General features: G+C 36.4%; 1 protein-coding gene and 1 long non-coding RNA gene across 7 annotated transcripts in view; one reads left to right on the top strand and one right to left on the bottom strand.

The window, feature by feature from the left end:
• Positions 1-17,480, top strand: part of LOC116288671 (uncharacterized) — a 371,660-nt gene that overhangs the window by 228,421 nt on the left and 125,759 nt on the right. The gene's annotated exons all lie outside the window — the stretch shown is intronic.
• Positions 1-17,480, bottom strand: part of LOC148911163 (uncharacterized) — a 130,689-nt gene that overhangs the window by 886 nt on the left and 112,323 nt on the right. For 4 of the 6 annotated variants that reach the window (XM_089029971.1, XM_089029974.1, XM_089029973.1 and 1 more), the window contains 4 exons: positions 6,917-7,028; positions 5,754-5,992; positions 1,177-1,218; positions 437-539 (listed from right to left, as the gene is read on the bottom strand). In XM_089029971.1, the coding sequence (XP_088886097.1) occupies positions 437-539; positions 1,177-1,218; positions 5,754-5,992; positions 6,917-7,028 (496 nt within the window). Of the gene's footprint in view, positions 1-436; positions 540-1,176; positions 1,219-4,097; positions 4,360-5,753; positions 5,993-6,916; positions 7,029-17,480 lie in introns of those variants that run through there. The other 2 variants (XM_089029972.1, XM_089029976.1) reach the window with 2 other exon arrangements.

A 17,480-nucleotide genomic window follows, 5' to 3' on the forward strand; every position in this document is an offset into this window, starting at 1 on the left:
CAATAATGGTTAATGAATAAAATGCATCACCAGGATACGGAAATCAGTGTTTAGTCATCGTTATTGCTATGAAGACTATGCCCGATGTTTTTTGCCGTGGAATTCATTCACGCACCGAGCACTATTTCCTGAGGATGATGGAGTGTGCGAAAGTTTGGTGGTGTTTTATCAGTATTCATACATGTAACTACAATACCCTTCTTAGTATTGTAACTGTTAGAATCCATTACAACCCGCACTTCCTCCCCCCTCCATTAAAAACAACAACAACAACAACAAAGCTTGTGTTGTCAAGAAACGTTTTCCTAATTTATGGATTGAGTTTTTCTACTGCCTTATGGCGCAAGCGCGTAGCGCTACCACATAACTATTGAAAACTGCCACAAACAACAAATATATATATCTGTTAGAGAGAGACTAAATGGGAGATACTTACTTGATGATGAAACAAGCAAAAACAACGATTCCACAAAGAAACAACAAAACAGTCAAAACGATAGCCACGATCAGCAGAGTGTAGATATCACGTCGTTTCTCATCTATCAAAACAAAATATCGGTCAGTGAAAATGAACCTATCTAATTATAATTTATTTGTTTATTTTTATATCAGAGACGAATTATACGTCCGGACGAACTTGGGCAGACTTTTTATAGGGCGTTATTTTATGTGACTCTAAGTTCTTTACATATGAAAACGTACAGAGTAACGAATAAGTTAACAAAAGTTCGTCTAAAAATAAACTGATCTGAATCCATTCTCGTACCCACACCCTTCTCAACGAAAAGCCTGCGAAAAGAGCATTGGGTACGAGAAAGTTCTGAATGTATAAAGACGGGCAACAGACGAATGAATTAAAGCGGCAACTTCCATAAGAAATGCTAGCTAATGCCAGGCTCATTTGACTTGTTCTCGAAAATCGTTTTGCTTGTCTTTACAGTAAACGCAATGAGTAATTGATGCATGTGTGTTGACGCATCATTCGGTTTTAGTATAAAGAAGGCAGATCAGAATATATTGGGAGAATACGCCTCTCATTTGCATGGTAACATACTTTTAGCGTGCGATATAGAATATCTTGATTGCTCTTAGTTATGAAGCTTTTAGATTGGAGAGTATTGAGAAATTGGAGCAAGGACAGGGATGATAGTATAACGGAATATCGGGTAAACCCACCTTCAATCTGTTCTTGTTTTTGTTTTTGTATTGCTGCTTCTTCTAGGACGAAAAAGAGAACGTTAATCTACATCAGGTTTATGATTAGCCATTTCGAGGATGAGGGACACACTTTTAGTCGTGTTGGTATTGCAGTGCATTTTGGCGCTGTTGTAGGGGGGACATTTTTTCAAGATAGTGTCTATTTCGTCCCCTATTGCCCCTATTTGTCCCATGTAAACTTGAATTATGGTAAATTTGGCGTGAAATATGCTAGTGCGGCAATCTTTAGCCTGCGGCACATCCGGAATTTTCTTCGTAAATACCGTCTGCGAAACATCGCCAGAAAGCTTGTTCTAGACCCCCCGCAAATTGCGCGATTATATATAATAGATGCTGATTGGCTGTTAGCCATGCTCATTCTAACGTGAACTCGATCCCATTTCTCTTATGATAAGTCATTTGGTTTTCGAACATGAAAATTACCAATGAACTTATTCAACATGTGAAGCCACTGGAGTTTCCATCCATTGATTTCTTTACAGAGTCACCTCCGACCGCTGACTAAGGACTTTGATCTAACAAATCATGATTATGAAAAATTAATTACAATTTTGGGTGAAAAAATAGAGTTCTTTCAAACTTTATGTGTGAGTGTGCCCTTCCAAAGTTATTTTCAAAATACATTTTGTTTTGTGTCTCGGCGCTTTTTTGCAAAGTTTCAGGGGGGTCCCCTAGGGGGCCAAATTAGTGATTTTGACTACTTCTCATTCATGAAAGTTGGGCGATGTTTAAGAATTCGTAAATCCACAACAAATCATCGCAACACTAAATCCTTCCATAATATAGTAGATATGTATGTATCTTATGCAAAGATGAGTAGCCTTAAAGTTATATATTAACTTATTTATTTTTAAAAACTGCCTCGTTATTTTCCTGAGTTCATCTTGTAGTTACTCTTTTCTAGTAATTTAGTAGTAAGAGCCGCTGACCGCTTTTTTAAACTAATATCCTCGATAAAGTTACAAGAATAATGTTTTAGTATGTTACTATATTCAAAAAGTTCATTCAGGACGAAATTGACTAAAATTGGATACTTCTGGGCCTAAATGTATCAACTGACAGTTCTATCGAACTCAGTGCAGATGATGACTCGTTTTCAAAGGCATGTTTTTTCTAGATTATTTGAATTTCATTTTGGTTGTAGGCAAAATGTGAACCAATAATCTTGTGATTTGTTCATCGATTGATGTTTGTGCATCGTGTAAATAATTTACAGTTATTTATTTCGAGTGAACTTATCGTTGTATTTTATGACAGTATACAGCATTTTACCTTACAGTTAAGTCATGTTGTGAAATCAGTCTTTCGATTTCAATACTGCTTTTTAAAACCATTTTTTACAATTTTTGATGTTAAAGTATGTTTTTAAAATATATTAGATCAGTTTAAACAGTGAATTTATATACATTTAAAGAAAAATCGCATTCAAAACTAATTGCATCCTTTTTGACGTAATACATTGCATCTCAAAAATACTGACAGTTTGTCGACCTGTTCACTTTTCAAAACCTGCTGGCCGCAAAATGTTATTTTAATTTCTGTAAGAACTACCTTTTATCTCTGCAGTACTCAAATATTATAGTCCTACGAAGTCCAACTGGCCAAAGTCGATTATCGATGGTTGGTAAAATTGAAATATCTAGATATAAATAAGTTCATATTTAACTTTAAGGCTACTCATCTTTGCATAAGATATATATCTACTATATTATGGAAGGACTTAGTGTTGTGATGATTTGTTATGGATTTACGAATTAAACATCGCCCAAATTTCATGAATGAGAAGTAGTCAAAATCACTAATTTGGCCCCCTAGGGGACCCCCTGAAACTTTGCAAAAAAGCGCCGAGACACAAAACAAAATGTATTTTGAAAATAACCTTGGAAGGGCACACTCACACACAAAGTTTGAAAGAAATCTATTTTTTCACCCAAAATGTTTATGAGGTTCTTACAGAGACAGCCTCTTAAATAAGTCAAAAAACATATTTTAACTAATTTCTTTTGGTTCTTTGACCTGTTGGACTTGCCGTGAAATTATCAACCATTTCATTATTGGTTAAATCAACCAATAACAATGGGTATTTATAAGTATACCATTCTCAATTGGTTACTTTAACACTGGTCAAAAACTAACCAATCATCAAATGGTAGTTCCAACCAATTTAGTGAAATAGTTATATTAACCAATAAAAATGGGTATTTATAAGTATACCATTATAAATTGGCTACTTTGACACTGGTCAAAAACTAACTAATTATCATTGGTAGTTTTCCAACCGATTTAGTGAAATGGTCAGATATTAACCAATAAAAATGGTATTTATGAGTATACCATTAACAATTGGTTATTATATCCATTTAGTTTGGTATAGTTTTTCACATTTGCACTGGTCAAAAACTAACCAATTATCATTGGTAATTACTGGGTTGCCTGTGGCAAACCAGTCTTAAAATACGTCTGGTTTTTTCCCTCCTCGACAAAATGGAAAAATTGCGCAATATTACCCATATATGGATTGGATGACGTGTAGATAACTTCATGTGCGAGTTCATATGCAGGCGACGAGCATGCTATTGTGGAATCGAATCGTGCATGTTCTTTGAGGATATATGTGGCCAAAATGTTATATCTTTAGCTTTTTATCGGGACATGAGCAAAGTCCATCATTAAATAAAGTTGGCGACCTTCAATTTCACGCGGTAGACTTTCATCGCGGAGTTTTACTAGTAAGTCATTTATTCTCATTCGTGTTCACTGATTCAGTGAGATTAAATGCTATAAACGAACATAGAAAGCATAAAAAGGTTTGTTCGAGTTTTAATTTTGATTTGAACGAATACTAAAATAATTTTGTAACGGCAATCAACAAGCTTCAATGCCACGGCAAACACTTTTAATAACAGTTAACTTTACACAGTGATTTCTTAAATAAAATAATAAGCGACAAAAGAAGAACTTGAAAAAATACTAAAGAACAAAAGAATACCAATTCCGATGGAATCTTGTGGAAAAATCAACCTAACTTACCATATAAATCAAGTGTTTCTCAATGAACTCTTAACTAGGCTTTGATCGATACAGCGCTGTATTTATAGACCTCAGTTAAGGCCGTCTCGGTCAACAACTCGAAGATTTGCCCTAAAAAACAACCAGTGCTATACAAACCCGAATTCCCCATTCCGAAATTCAAAGGAAGACTGGTGCCGAATCCACGCCGCTTGGAATTCTGGGGCGGAATTTAGGTATGCAAGATGGCAGCTTGCTAAGAGAAAGTATGGGGAAATACAACTGTTGCGTTCCGAATTGTACAAATAACTGGAGAAATTCTCCTAGGTTGAAGTTCCATGCACTTCCGGGAGGTCCTAAGGTTCTTAGGGAATACAAACGGCTGATAAGAAACGATAATCTCAGAGTATCCTCGACGAGCACAAAGAATTGTTGTAAACACTTTCCAGGAGGAGAGAGATGTAGTCGTACTCAGTTGCCATCGATATTCACCTGGTCAAAGGCTATACATAAACGACGTGAAATTGTCAAAAATGAAGTACCAAAGAAAAGTAACACACCAGGGAGTTCCACTTCAACAGTTATAGAATCGACAGTGACTTCCATAAACATGGACGATCAACATATCTTCGAAGAAAGAAAGTGTTTACCACATATCTTTGTGCTCGTCGAGGATACTCTGAGATTATCGTTTCTTATCAGCCGTTTGTATTCCCTAAGAACCTTAGGACCTCCCGGAAGTGCATGGAACTTCAACCTAGGAGAATTTCTCCAGTTATTTGTACAATTCGGAACGCAACAGTTGTATTTCCCCATACTTTCTCTTAGCAAGCTGCCATCTTGCATACCTAAATTCCGCCCCAGAATTCCAAGCGGCGTGGATTCGGCACCAGTCTTCCTTTGAATTTCGGAATGGGGAATAGAGACAAGCTGAATGATATTTCTAAGGAAATTCGTAGAAAAAGTTGGCTTATTTGAGTGAGCAAGTGAATGTTTTATGAGTGAAATACTGACATAACCTCTTCCATCGGGTTCATTTATCGCGGGCAAGTTTGGGCAATTTCTTATTGTCGGGTCGTGGCAAGCTAAGATAAAATTAAGTAGTGTGACATGCATAACGCAACACTGTTTATTTGCGTTAAGTTCCACGGCTTGATTGATATCAAATCGGTCAAACCAGAAGCTAATTTCGGAGCTTTAACGTCCAAAATAAAGTAAGTAAAGGAATTTGTAGAAACGCTCGTCTTATTTCGGCGAGTAAATTAAAAATTTTCTAAGTGTAAGTGCTGAGTCAATTTTGTCTTGTTTCGATTTGATCCCATAGTCAGATTTTTAAATTTTTTCCACTAAAGTTAGGTATTACGAAGTATTTTCAAAAAATGAAATAAAAAAGGAGGGTGGACGACTTCGTTTATACATGCACGGAGATTACAGACATTAATTTTTATGACATTTTGCTTATCAAAACATTGGAATAACGTCATAACAAGGCAACCCAAAGTTCATTAGGGACAGAGGGTCATTACCGTTATCAAACTTGTCGATGATTTTGACTTTGGCCGTTTTATTTTTCCCGATTATCACCAGGCTCTCGTTTAGGCTTATCATACGCAGTACCAGTATTTCAGGACTTTCTGCTACACGGTCATGAATAATCTTGATTTTAAGTGACACCCTATTCTTCTCAGGAGGGAACGTTAGACTTTTGTTGTAAATGATGAAGTCTGAATCCACCGCAGTTGAAGAAAAGCCATCTATCTCAAAACTGTGGAAAAAAGACATGTAAACTCAGATATCTGTTCAAGCCTCTGTTAGGTAGTAATCTTGAAATCTGATACATCGTATGTATTAGTACTATGTACTAGTATGTATTAGTATTAGTACTACTATTAGTACTAGTACTTTGTCGTAATCATCAACATATAGACATCAACATAAAGCCATCATATACATCGTATATATTGCAGTTCTACAGTACTACAGTACTACTTTACAGTAAACATAGACTCCGCTACGCGTCGTGCTTCTCCTAACACTTATCTCGTGTTCTGCCAACCCCCGCGTGCTTTATAACGGCACACATCACGCGCGCGCGTTTTCTATTTCTTCAGTAAAGCCAAAAACAGAAACGGAAAAGACTATGAGCAAGACTACTAAACACGATGCGGTAAGTATTTTGGTCAATATCTTGGTCAATATTATGGTCTATATTATGGTCTAGGAGATCCCAAGACTGAGCTATAAAGTTTCCTGAACACGTTCAACAACTGTCAGGTAGAATTTGTTCAATACAACTCTAGTAGCTCGAAATTTGCAAAGCCAGCCAATCCAAATGTCTTCATGATAGTGATTCACATTTTGGTTTTTAAATAGATAAAAACTCTTCGGATTTCATCTATTTGAAACCAAAATCATTTTAAATATAGTTGGTTGTGAACGAACGGAATTTCATAAGATATAATGCTTTGAATATTTTACATTTTGTCTCTTGATTTTGTAATATTTTTCATATATTTTATTACTAGGTAATCATACTATTTCTCGTTCAATTTGGGGTAATTCGCACTCGTGTGTTTTAATTCTCTTGTGCGAAATTAATCCCAAATTGAACTCAAAACCGTATGATTACCTATACTAATATAAAGTATGTATAAGTTATAAAATCTTTAATACCAGTTCATTTTCTTACCCAATCCTTAAAGGAATCTGTGATTGTGGTTCAATCACACAACCAAGTTCGATCACTTTATTTTCATCATTTTCTTCTATTTCTCTATATTCTTCCTCAAACTGTGCTGTAGCTTAAAAACGAAGAAGAAAAGAAAAGAGGATTTATTAACCAGCTCAGGAGAAAAATTGTAATACTCGTAATAATGATGGACAAGAAAACGACGAAGATAGTACTGGTGATACTATGATGATGATGATAATGATAATGATGATGGTCAGTGCTTGGAGAGGAATTATATTTTTTATTCATTCCTATTTTAGGTTCTGCACGAAACATAATTAATTACATTAAACGAACATTTTCGAGTGTTTAATATTATTTATAAAATTAAAAATTAAATTGTACGCATGCTGTGATTGGTTGATAGCTATGTTCGCATGAGGATATGCAAACACAGTTGTGACGTCACAACCTTTGTGTTTTCACGGTACAACTTCAAAAATTACAATTTCTTTCGAGGAAAAAAACGCCGCAAAAAAATTTTATTTTGAAGACGAAGGTCCAAATTTTGACTTGTGTCAGGGCCACAGGCATAATCCTATGGTCTCCAGCAGGTCTTTCTGGTCGTCATATCATGACAATCTCCTGCCACCGCAACGAGAATTCCATCAGGGGCTACAAGACCTACAACACACGTCCTTCATCAGGACAAATTCGGTTGTGCAGCGACGTCCTTTCTCTTGCTTTAAATGCACCGCCCGATAAGGAAATACAAGTTTTTCAAGGAAACAGTCAGCAGCTTCAAGCTTCTTCAAGCGATAGCTCCTCAGCTACACAAAATATCTTCTCGAGGCAAGACGAAACGATCAACTTCGCTTCCATGTGTTCTGGCTGCGAACTACGTCTCGGGTTTGAACAACTGTCTCGAATTCTCCCAACCTCCCCTCGTGTTGCTATCAGGCTATGTAAACACGGAAAAAGTTTTCTATTCCTAAGTAACTGTCCGATTACTGGCAAATTCCTAACAACCAAAATTGTCCATACTTATTATAATTAACTAGTTTTATGTTATTCTAACAACGGTGAGTTATGAACTCACTATTCTTATTGGTGAAATAACCGCGATATACTCTTCTCGGCTCAGTTATGTGTCTAAAAAGTTTATAGCACCCGGAATGCGTGCATTTGAGTGCCTTTAGACCCAAAACAAGGACAAAAGCAGTCAATTTGCTGAATTCGATCACATTTTGCCAAATGTTTTGAGAAGCTGTTCAGTCTTAGACCACAATTTAGTTCGACCCTCCCACCTCCCCTTCGGAGGTGTATGTACTTTCTCTTTATACTCTCTCATTGCCTCGGCAAAGTCGCGTACCCATTTAACTCAGGCGAGATTGTAAGTGGGTAGTTTCATCAAGGAAAATATTCTACGAACTTTTTGTTGTTGTCTTATGCTAAGAATTTTGTGTGCTTTTCTTTCAACAGTTTCGATCGGGTTTTCAAAGACATCTCTAACTGTGTCAGAGAGTGATGGTAATGTGACAGTGTGTATGAACAGACAAGGTGAAGCCATGAACCCAAGAGGAGGAGAACTATTCTCGGGAACACTAGGTGTAAGGTAAAATATGGTCTATGCAGGAGAGAGGGGATGTCTCTAGGCAAGTGGCTGGAGCAGCGTTGTTTCCATTCGTGACGTCAACGTTCCAGCTTTCTGATTTTCGAAATGGTGGCGAGTTTGAAGACGGATAGATGAAGACTAAAAAGGTCAAAATATTTTTATTAAGACGACTTCCTGTCTTGATTTAGCAAACAACACACTTTTTAGTTATTGTAGAATATGCTTTACAAGTTATTCTACGGATACCTTTGAGAAAAGGTATGTTTTTCCGAGCTGAAACTTTGAAAGATAGTGCCGAATGGACGTCGAGCTTCGATGTCTAATTTTAAGAAGAATAATACCATGATCACCTCGGGATCCATTGTTTTTGGAGGGACGTTTAATCACTAACATCCCTCCCTCATGAATGACATGAAGGAAATTTAGAAACTAAATATCCCTCATCCATATGAATGAGGGACGATTACTTACTAATCGTCCCTCATCCATATGAATGGGGGATATTTAGAAACTAAATATCCCTCATGTTATTCATGGGAGGTTGTCCCTCATTTAACGTAATCATCGGGACACCGAGTCTAAAATGACCCGGTTCGAAGTCTGTTGCATTTTTAATGAGGATGTATACCACCCTGCCACAGGTTTTATTCAATGTAGGATAGAGAAATTGGTCTTAGAGTCGGATTCTACACGCTAGGACAAACTTTGCGCATGCGTTATAATGGACTAAAATTACCAACTTGTTACAATCTAATGTTTTACACAAATGTTAATTTTCTCGGTGCAAGGACAGCCTTCACGCATGCGCAAAGCCATTTTGAAACAAAAAGCAAGAAGTTAACGTTTATTCAACCACTTTATTGATTTTTCACACGTCTTATTTAGAACTGATTGTAATAATAAGTGTTTAATTTTTCCAATAAGCCTTTTCATAGTTTAAGAATCTATTCCACTGCGCATGCGATTTTATCCCGAATTTCTAACCTTCTTTTGTTTAATTAAGAACAAAAGAAGGTTTAGACAAAAGAAGGTGAGAAATTCGGGATAAATTCGCATGCGCAGTGGAATCGATTCTTAAACTATGAAAAGGCTTATTGAACGTTACTTGTTGATATTAATGTTTATGCTAAAATTGGTTAAATTCGCTCCTTGCATGTTAATGCCACCCAAATTAATTGCTGGTTTCTTCCACCTCTTTACAAGCTTCCACGAGCAAAAATTTATTCCTTAATTTATATGTTTTCTGTGTTGACAAAAAGACATTCCAATGAGAGTTCTTAAAAAAAAAATTATTATGTCATTGAAGTAGTTTTAAGAAAACATTTTAAGTTTTAATTAGCATTTTGCTAACCAAATACTCTCTTACTTGTGCTTCCAAGAGTAATCATTCAGTCAAAGTTCTTTAAACAATGAATTTTGATTTAGTAGGCTATAATTAAGTAGGCCTTAGTATGTTACCAATTTGCCAAATATTTTGCCAATGTTTACACGGATAAAACAAAAACATGAGGTACAAAGTTTGATATCTCCCTTGAGACGATAAATCAGATAGATTGATCAGACAGTTTGATAGCAACTGATTAGTATTCAAGTTCACTAAGTTTTTGACGATTTGTTTTCTTTAATTTCCTCGGAAATCATGGTATTGCAAACTAATACCATGGCAATTTCGGGATATTAGTGATTAAATGTCCCCTCTGCCTCTGGAGGTTTAGTAAAAGTCCCTTGGCGTACGGCCTCGGGCCTTCCACTAAACCTCCCTCGGCTTCGGGGACATTTAATCACTAATATCCCTCATTGCCATGGTATTACTTATAAGAACATACAAGAATCAACCCCCAAAAAGGAGGTTCAATAAAAGCGATATCAAGCATTATCCATGCCGTTTCTCAGGGAAATTTGTCTTCTGGAACTCCATATCTTTCCCTTCAAAGCTTTTATGGGGCCCTAGAGACAAACGGTGCACCGCGGCACTGTTATGATAAATGATAAATCTTTTGCGACTCCGCATAATTCCAGGCACCTGAACTTATCTAAGGCCCGGTTCATACGCCGAACTTTTCATGCGCCGAATCGAATGCTAAGAATTAAGACCATGAAAAGTGCGACATCTGAGCCAATTAAGTTCAACCATAACATTGAGATCGAACCAATCGTTAAGATCGACTGAAGCGGTCGGGAATTACGACTTCGGAGCTACTCTGATTGAAACGACGAACTTTTCATGAACCGAACCTAATGCATATATTATATTTAATCAAGAAATGCATGACTTGGAAAAATCTAATTGGATCGACTGAATTTGGAACGACGTCTGAATCAAAAGTAGATATTTGACGATCTTTGGTCGATCTTCAACGTGTTAGGTTCGGTTCATGAAAAGTTCGACGTATGAACCGGGCCTAAAATAGCATGAAAACCATTGCAGGAACGCTCTGCAAGGCTGAGCGAAGAAAAGTATTTTCTGATTTTGTTGCTAGTAATAATTATAAATAATAAGTAAGAATTTCAAAATACGTTTAGATATGCATAAAAAACTCCTTTTTGACAACCTGTCTTGCCGTTGAACAACCTTGATTCTTAAAATGACCTAAGTATCGAAATAAAATCTTTAAAGATAACAAAATTACTTCAAACATGTTTAATTAGAAAAAAACCATAAAACTGAATATTTGCTTTCCATTTTGAGAACGTAAATAGCCATATTTTATCATTTATTAAGAAGTTATAGCGCATCTAATGGCCGATTTGAAATAGAGGAATTTAAGAGGATTGATACTATGAGGTTAGAGAGAACAACAAATCATAAAACTGACAGATTCTTAAAGCCAAATTATCGTTTAATCAAATGTCCTAGCGTGAATGAACGATTCTTTATCTTTTTACCGAAAAATACTATCAAAATCAAAGACAAATTTCCCACCCGTCAAGGGCGCCAGGACAGACGGATTGGGTTTTACATATGTGTGATTGTTTCAGTTATTCGTAGATTTCTAATTGAATTGATATATGCTTGTTTCTAAATGGATACTAAATAGTGTTCACTTATCTTTCCATCCAACGGTCTTTCTGGTTCGAATCAGCCGTACGATATGAATATATTTATCACGTCCACCAACGGTCTTTCTGGTTTGAATCAGCTGTACGTACGCTCTGAGTATTTACCGCTGCACTATCCGTGCCAAGCAGCGCCGGCGCCGCTTCGTTAGCGATTACTCACCTATAATAAGTTAATCAAATTTACCTTCAGTACAGTAAAATAGACCGGGGTAGGAAAGCAAGAGCGGTTCTTTTGTGCTCTCGTCTGCTCGGATAATCCAATTATTTTGGCAGTACATAGGGCACTTTGTTTACACAGCGATGACAGATAGGACTTTGGCGAACGCAAAACGATGCCCGAACCACGGTTTGTTCTTCGTAATACGACACTTTCTCGATAACAGACCCGTCCTCGAGAACGAAAATTCAAATGTTATTACTTTCTAGAAAAAGCAGTGATCGGTGAATAATAAAATAACTTTTTCAACATTTCCTTAGAGATAAGCTTAGATTGTTTTAAAGTTAAATGAAAATTGAAAAGGAATCACACATTACACCAAATATCAACCATTCATTTCGGTTTTCCTGTTAAACTTTTGTCGTTGGCAGACCTCGTATTATACAAACTGTCTTTCACTTGCTAAAACATATACAGTCAATTCAAAAAATGCTGTCGTCGACCAACTCAAGCCTACGCGACTGGACCGAAAGGAACTCTGGGTAGCAATCAATGAAGCCGAGTTGACTCCATAATTTTATCTGACTAGTTATGCCTGGTTTACAGCACGAACCTTCGTAGGCGAGCGGAAAGTGTTGAAGGAGACGTTTTTTTAATGCCTTCATATTTTCGGAATTGTGAACTGAATCATAACTACTTTGTTTTTCAGTAGTATAGGCCGCATGGCACGACCCCGGTTTTCGCGGAGGATTTACTAATTTTTGCGGAGGAATCGAGTATATTTGCGGAGGATTTAATTATGTTCTAATACGTCACGCATTACGTGTATCATCTGCGGTGGATTTAATTATTTTTATTACTTATTACCATGAAATGACGGGTAGGTATTGTGAGGTTTTACATGACGACCAATTAAAGTCATGAGTTTATTGCTAGGCAAGTTTGGACAAGTCTTTTGTTTACCAATCCAATTTATAGAGCGCGGGGATTTTAAATTTTTAACTCCACCAACCAACCAAGCAAGCAAGACCTAAAAAAATTTACTTTTGAGAAGCGCAATGCCTACGTTATTCCAGTTAGGTTCTCGAGGATATCACGCTACCGTCTATGAATTCAAAGGACTAATGAAAATTTGATGGCTATTTTATCCAACACAATGCAATTAATGACTCATAAACGATTAACAATAAGATCTACTAAGTTCCCCCTAATTATGCAAATATCAGCTGAAAATGATTAGTTCTGTTATCTTGTTCTATATTATATAAACGGCGATCATTCTATTTCATACTGGACCGTAGTACAATGACTCTAAAATTCCCTGGCATTCAAGCTTATTAATGCTGTCATACCTCTTTTCCTTCAATCATTTTTTGTCACGTGATAAATAAGACACGGCATCAAAACAATTTTATGAAAGCACAAATCTACAGGAAGCCCATATCCGATTTAGTTATTGAAAAACACAGGAAGCCCATGGCCAATTCTTATCTCCACAGGCAGACCATTCGATTTAGTTATTGAAAACACAGGAAGCCCATGACCAATTCTCATTTCCACGGTCAAGACCATTTGAAATACCAAAATCAATAACTGATTTTATAATAATCTTATATTTGCTTATTTTTTTTTATGATTGAGGGTCGATGAGAGGTCGATGAGAGGTCGATGTAAGATTACTTTGATGATGGTGCATGATGGCGGACGCTGAACAGAAGAGCTCTAGTTTTGTTACTTTAGAAATCGTAAATGAACTTCTTAAAACTCAAGAAAATAGTTACAATGCTTTGCTTAAGACACTCATGAATGGATTTAATAGTCGTTTGGATAATCTGGGTCGAGAGGTTAAAGAAATTAAGAGGAGTCTTGAATTCTCACAGAAAGATATCGAAGACTTCAAGAATCAAACTGACTGCTTCGAGTCCGTGAAGAAGAAATTAGATGACATGAAGCAGCAATTCGATGATCTCGAGGATAAAGTAGATTACCTAGAGAATCAAAGTAGAAGAAGCAATGTAAGGATCTCTGGTATTAAGGAAGATCATCATGAAAGTTGGGAAACAACAGAAAGTAAGGTCAAGAATCTTCTCGAAACGAAACTGGACATGGACGCGGATGACATCGAAATTGAAAGAGCACACCGTACCGGCAAGTTCAAAGCTGGTAAGCCCAGGCAGATCGTAGCTAAATTACTGCGATTTAAAGATAAGGAGAAAATACTCGTAGCAAACGACTAAAGAGTACAGGAATCTATATCAACGAAGATTTTTCTTCCCGTGTCTTACAAAGAAGAAATGATCAACATGAGGAGATGATTAAAGCCAGAAAGGATGGAAAGATCGCTTATTTTAGCGTCGACCGGCTTGTCATCAAAGATCGTATAGTTCCTTTGGCTGATGTATCTCATGGACCTTTTGGATCATTAGGAGCGAGTGGTTTTTTCTCAAATACGAAAGATGCCTAAACTAAGCACACCCAAAGGCTTAATAAACCTCAAGTGCATGGTATATCCTGGAAAACATGCTACAGGTGCTTCTTCAAAGAGTCCTTCTCTTTTTCAAGTTCAAGTTTTAACAGTTAACCAGATAAGTAATGATAATGTTATCCAAGAAAGTATTTTTTTTATTTATTATAAATAAATTTGAATGGTTCGTGATACATTGACTAGAAAACTTTGTTTATCCTGTAGCAAGCGAGTTTATGCTAATAACGTAGTAATTCATTGCTCGCATTGTTGCCGTTTGGTTCATCTAAAGTGCTTAAAAAAGGTTAAGAGTACAATTGAAATTAATGAAATCAATTCTTCTACAAAGGCCTATTTATGTCACAACTGTATAATTTCTGCGATCCCAACGAACGCGTGTTCACCAAAATTGACCACATGACTGAAAAATGTAAATACTATACAGAAGAGACGTTTCAAAGTCTCACTTGCAAAAACATTGAGTTTTCTTTTATACACTTTAATATAAGAAGTCTTCGCAAACACTTTGATGATCTTATCTGTTACCTTGAGTCTCTTAATCATAGTTTTGATGTGATTGCTCTATCTGAAACGTGGCGCAAAGATAGTGATGATGTTAACTTTTTTACGTTGCCTAATTAGTAGTTAACCCCCCCCAGATACCGGGATTGCTAGGGGAGGGGTGGTCTAAATTCCTGAATACCCCCTTAAGAATGTAGGGGGAGGGGTGGTCTAAATTCCTGAATACCACCTTAAGAATGTAGGGGGAGGGGAGGTTGGAATGTAGAACAGGGTCAAAGTACGAATTCCAATCACCAAGGCGGGAATTTGAAATATGAAATATGAAAACATATTTTTATGGAGAGAAAAGTTTAAAAGCCCGATCAAAATCAGCAGAATCACTTGCTCATCACCTTCGTCGGAAAAACCCCACTTGCACTCAGCTATAATCCATCCAGCCAGATTACGGATAGATTAGTTAACATGTTATCTGGAAAAGTAATACCAATAGGAGACCGTGGATACGTTATTTTTGCGAAGGATGTTCGAAGGCAGAAAAAAATATGTATCCGCAAACAGAAGAAAGATTTATCGAGCGGGAAGACGGTTCTAACTAGCTCAGGAGTGTCTTTGACTTTAGACGAATGGACATCACTCAAATCGGCAATTGAAACAGTGGATACGGAGTTAGTGAACAATGAGGCAACTACTGCATCCAGTCAGTCCAAAACCACCGATCTTCATCAGGAGCCAACGTTCTCTGGATCCATCCAAACCCTTCTGGATGATGGCAATACGCAAAATTACGAGGCACAAGGAAAACATTATTTACCAAGAATTTTCACCACTTCTGAACTGGACACTATTTTTAATGCGCTTGGTCCGGAAATGGAACTGACAACAAGGGAACAGCAAAGTGGATTAGCTACTGGACAGCAGCAAGTACCCAGTTGGGGATCTCGAATGTACTATTATCCGCCGTCATAGAATATACATTTATTGAAAAGTGAAATATTATTGTAAAATAATGAGAACCCGACGAGATTTACTGGACACTGGTGATTACGACTGGATGGAAGCAACCCAGGTTGCTATTGATCAACGTAAATTTCTCTTGAACAATTTATTCACCACACAACATCTACAAACACAAACGGACGAATCAGAAGACATGGAATAAAAATCTGTAACAAGAAATATAATAATAGTTTGTTATTACGGATAAGACCCTAGTTGACAGGTAAAACTGATGGTGCCTGTCAACACTGCAATGTTAGAGCTCGAAATCATATCAAACATGTACATTAATTATGACACCAACTTCATTTGTAAGAAACAAAATATTTTAACTACTCTAATTTTCATCCACCGATCATCCTTAATCGACCAAATGAAGATGGTGGCGGTGGAATAGCTCTGTATATTAATAATGAGTTCAGTTTTAGTGTTCGTGATGATTTAACTTATAATAGTGACGAGTCTCAATTTCTTTTCGTTCAGATAGTTAGAAAAAACACCAAGTCTTTGATTGGTGTTACCTACAAACCACCAAAAACCAATATAGAAAGCTATTCAACTTGCTTAACCGGTTTATTGGATAAATTAGAAAGAAACAGTATGAACTGCTATATTGCTGGCGACTTTAACATTGATCTTCTCAAATCGGATACAGATGAAAGGACGTCTTCCTTTTTTAATAACCTATTATCCTACTCATTCTTTACAACAGTCATTAATGAAATACTAAATAAGAAGAAGTCGCAACCTTTGGAAGTTTCATCCATTTTTTATAATAACAAACGCTATACCAAGAAAGTAGATATTGCTAATATATTTAACACCTACTTCACAAACGTCGGTCCATCATTAGCGAAAAAGATTCAAAGTACTGGTAATAGCTATCGAAACTGGATGAAAATTTCATGCAAAAATAAACTGAATCTACCAACAATTTCACAATATGTTTTAGATCAGCTTTTTGGTCTTGACTGCTCAAAAGCAGTCGGTCACGATGCTCTCCCTACGAAATATATAAAGATAGTGGCTGAATATATATGTCAACCACTTTCCTTTCTTTTTAATACTTCATTTCTGACAGGTATATTCCCAGATGAAATGAAAATTGCCAAAGTTATTCCTATGTTCAAAAGTGGTAGCCATGAGTTGGTTTCGAATTTTAGGCCAATATCATTACTCCCAATTTTCTCTAAAATGTTTGAAAAATTTGTGTGTGAAAGTTTAACTAATCATTTGGAAGAAAATCACTTGTTGTATAGCTATCAGTTTGGATTCAGAAAAAAGAGGAATACAACATTGGCAGTTCTTGATTTTGTCAATCGAATAATAGACTCAATTGATAATGGCAATATTTCTTTGGGTGTTTTCCTTGATTTATCAAAAGCTTTTGATACTGTTAGTCACGACATTCTTTTTGGATAAACTCTCGTATTATGGACTCACTCAGGATACATTGAAATGGTTTGAAAGCTACCTTAAAAACCGCAAGCAATATGTTTGCATTGAGGGTAGACCTTTATTTAAAAAATTGGACATCTTAAACATCTTCGAGATAGTAAAGCTCCAGCTTTGCGAGGTTGCGTTAGCTCTAATCTTCTACCGCAATCGTATGGGTACCACAAGGTTCGATTCTTGGACCTATTTTGTTTCTCATTTTTATCAATGATGTACAATTCGTATCAAAAGCTATCCATTTATTGCTGTATGCTGATGATATGAATCTCCTATACTCCCATAAATGTCTCAAGAAAGTTTTTGGAGTTTTGAA

Source organism: Actinia tenebrosa, unplaced genomic scaffold (genome assembly GCF_029948245.1).
Source record: "Actinia tenebrosa isolate PJP-AT-01 unplaced genomic scaffold, QUT_ActTen_1.0 PGA_scaffold14__42_contigs__length_11649687, whole genome shotgun sequence".
NCBI lineage: Eukaryota > Metazoa > Cnidaria > Anthozoa > Actiniaria > Actiniidae > Actinia > Actinia tenebrosa.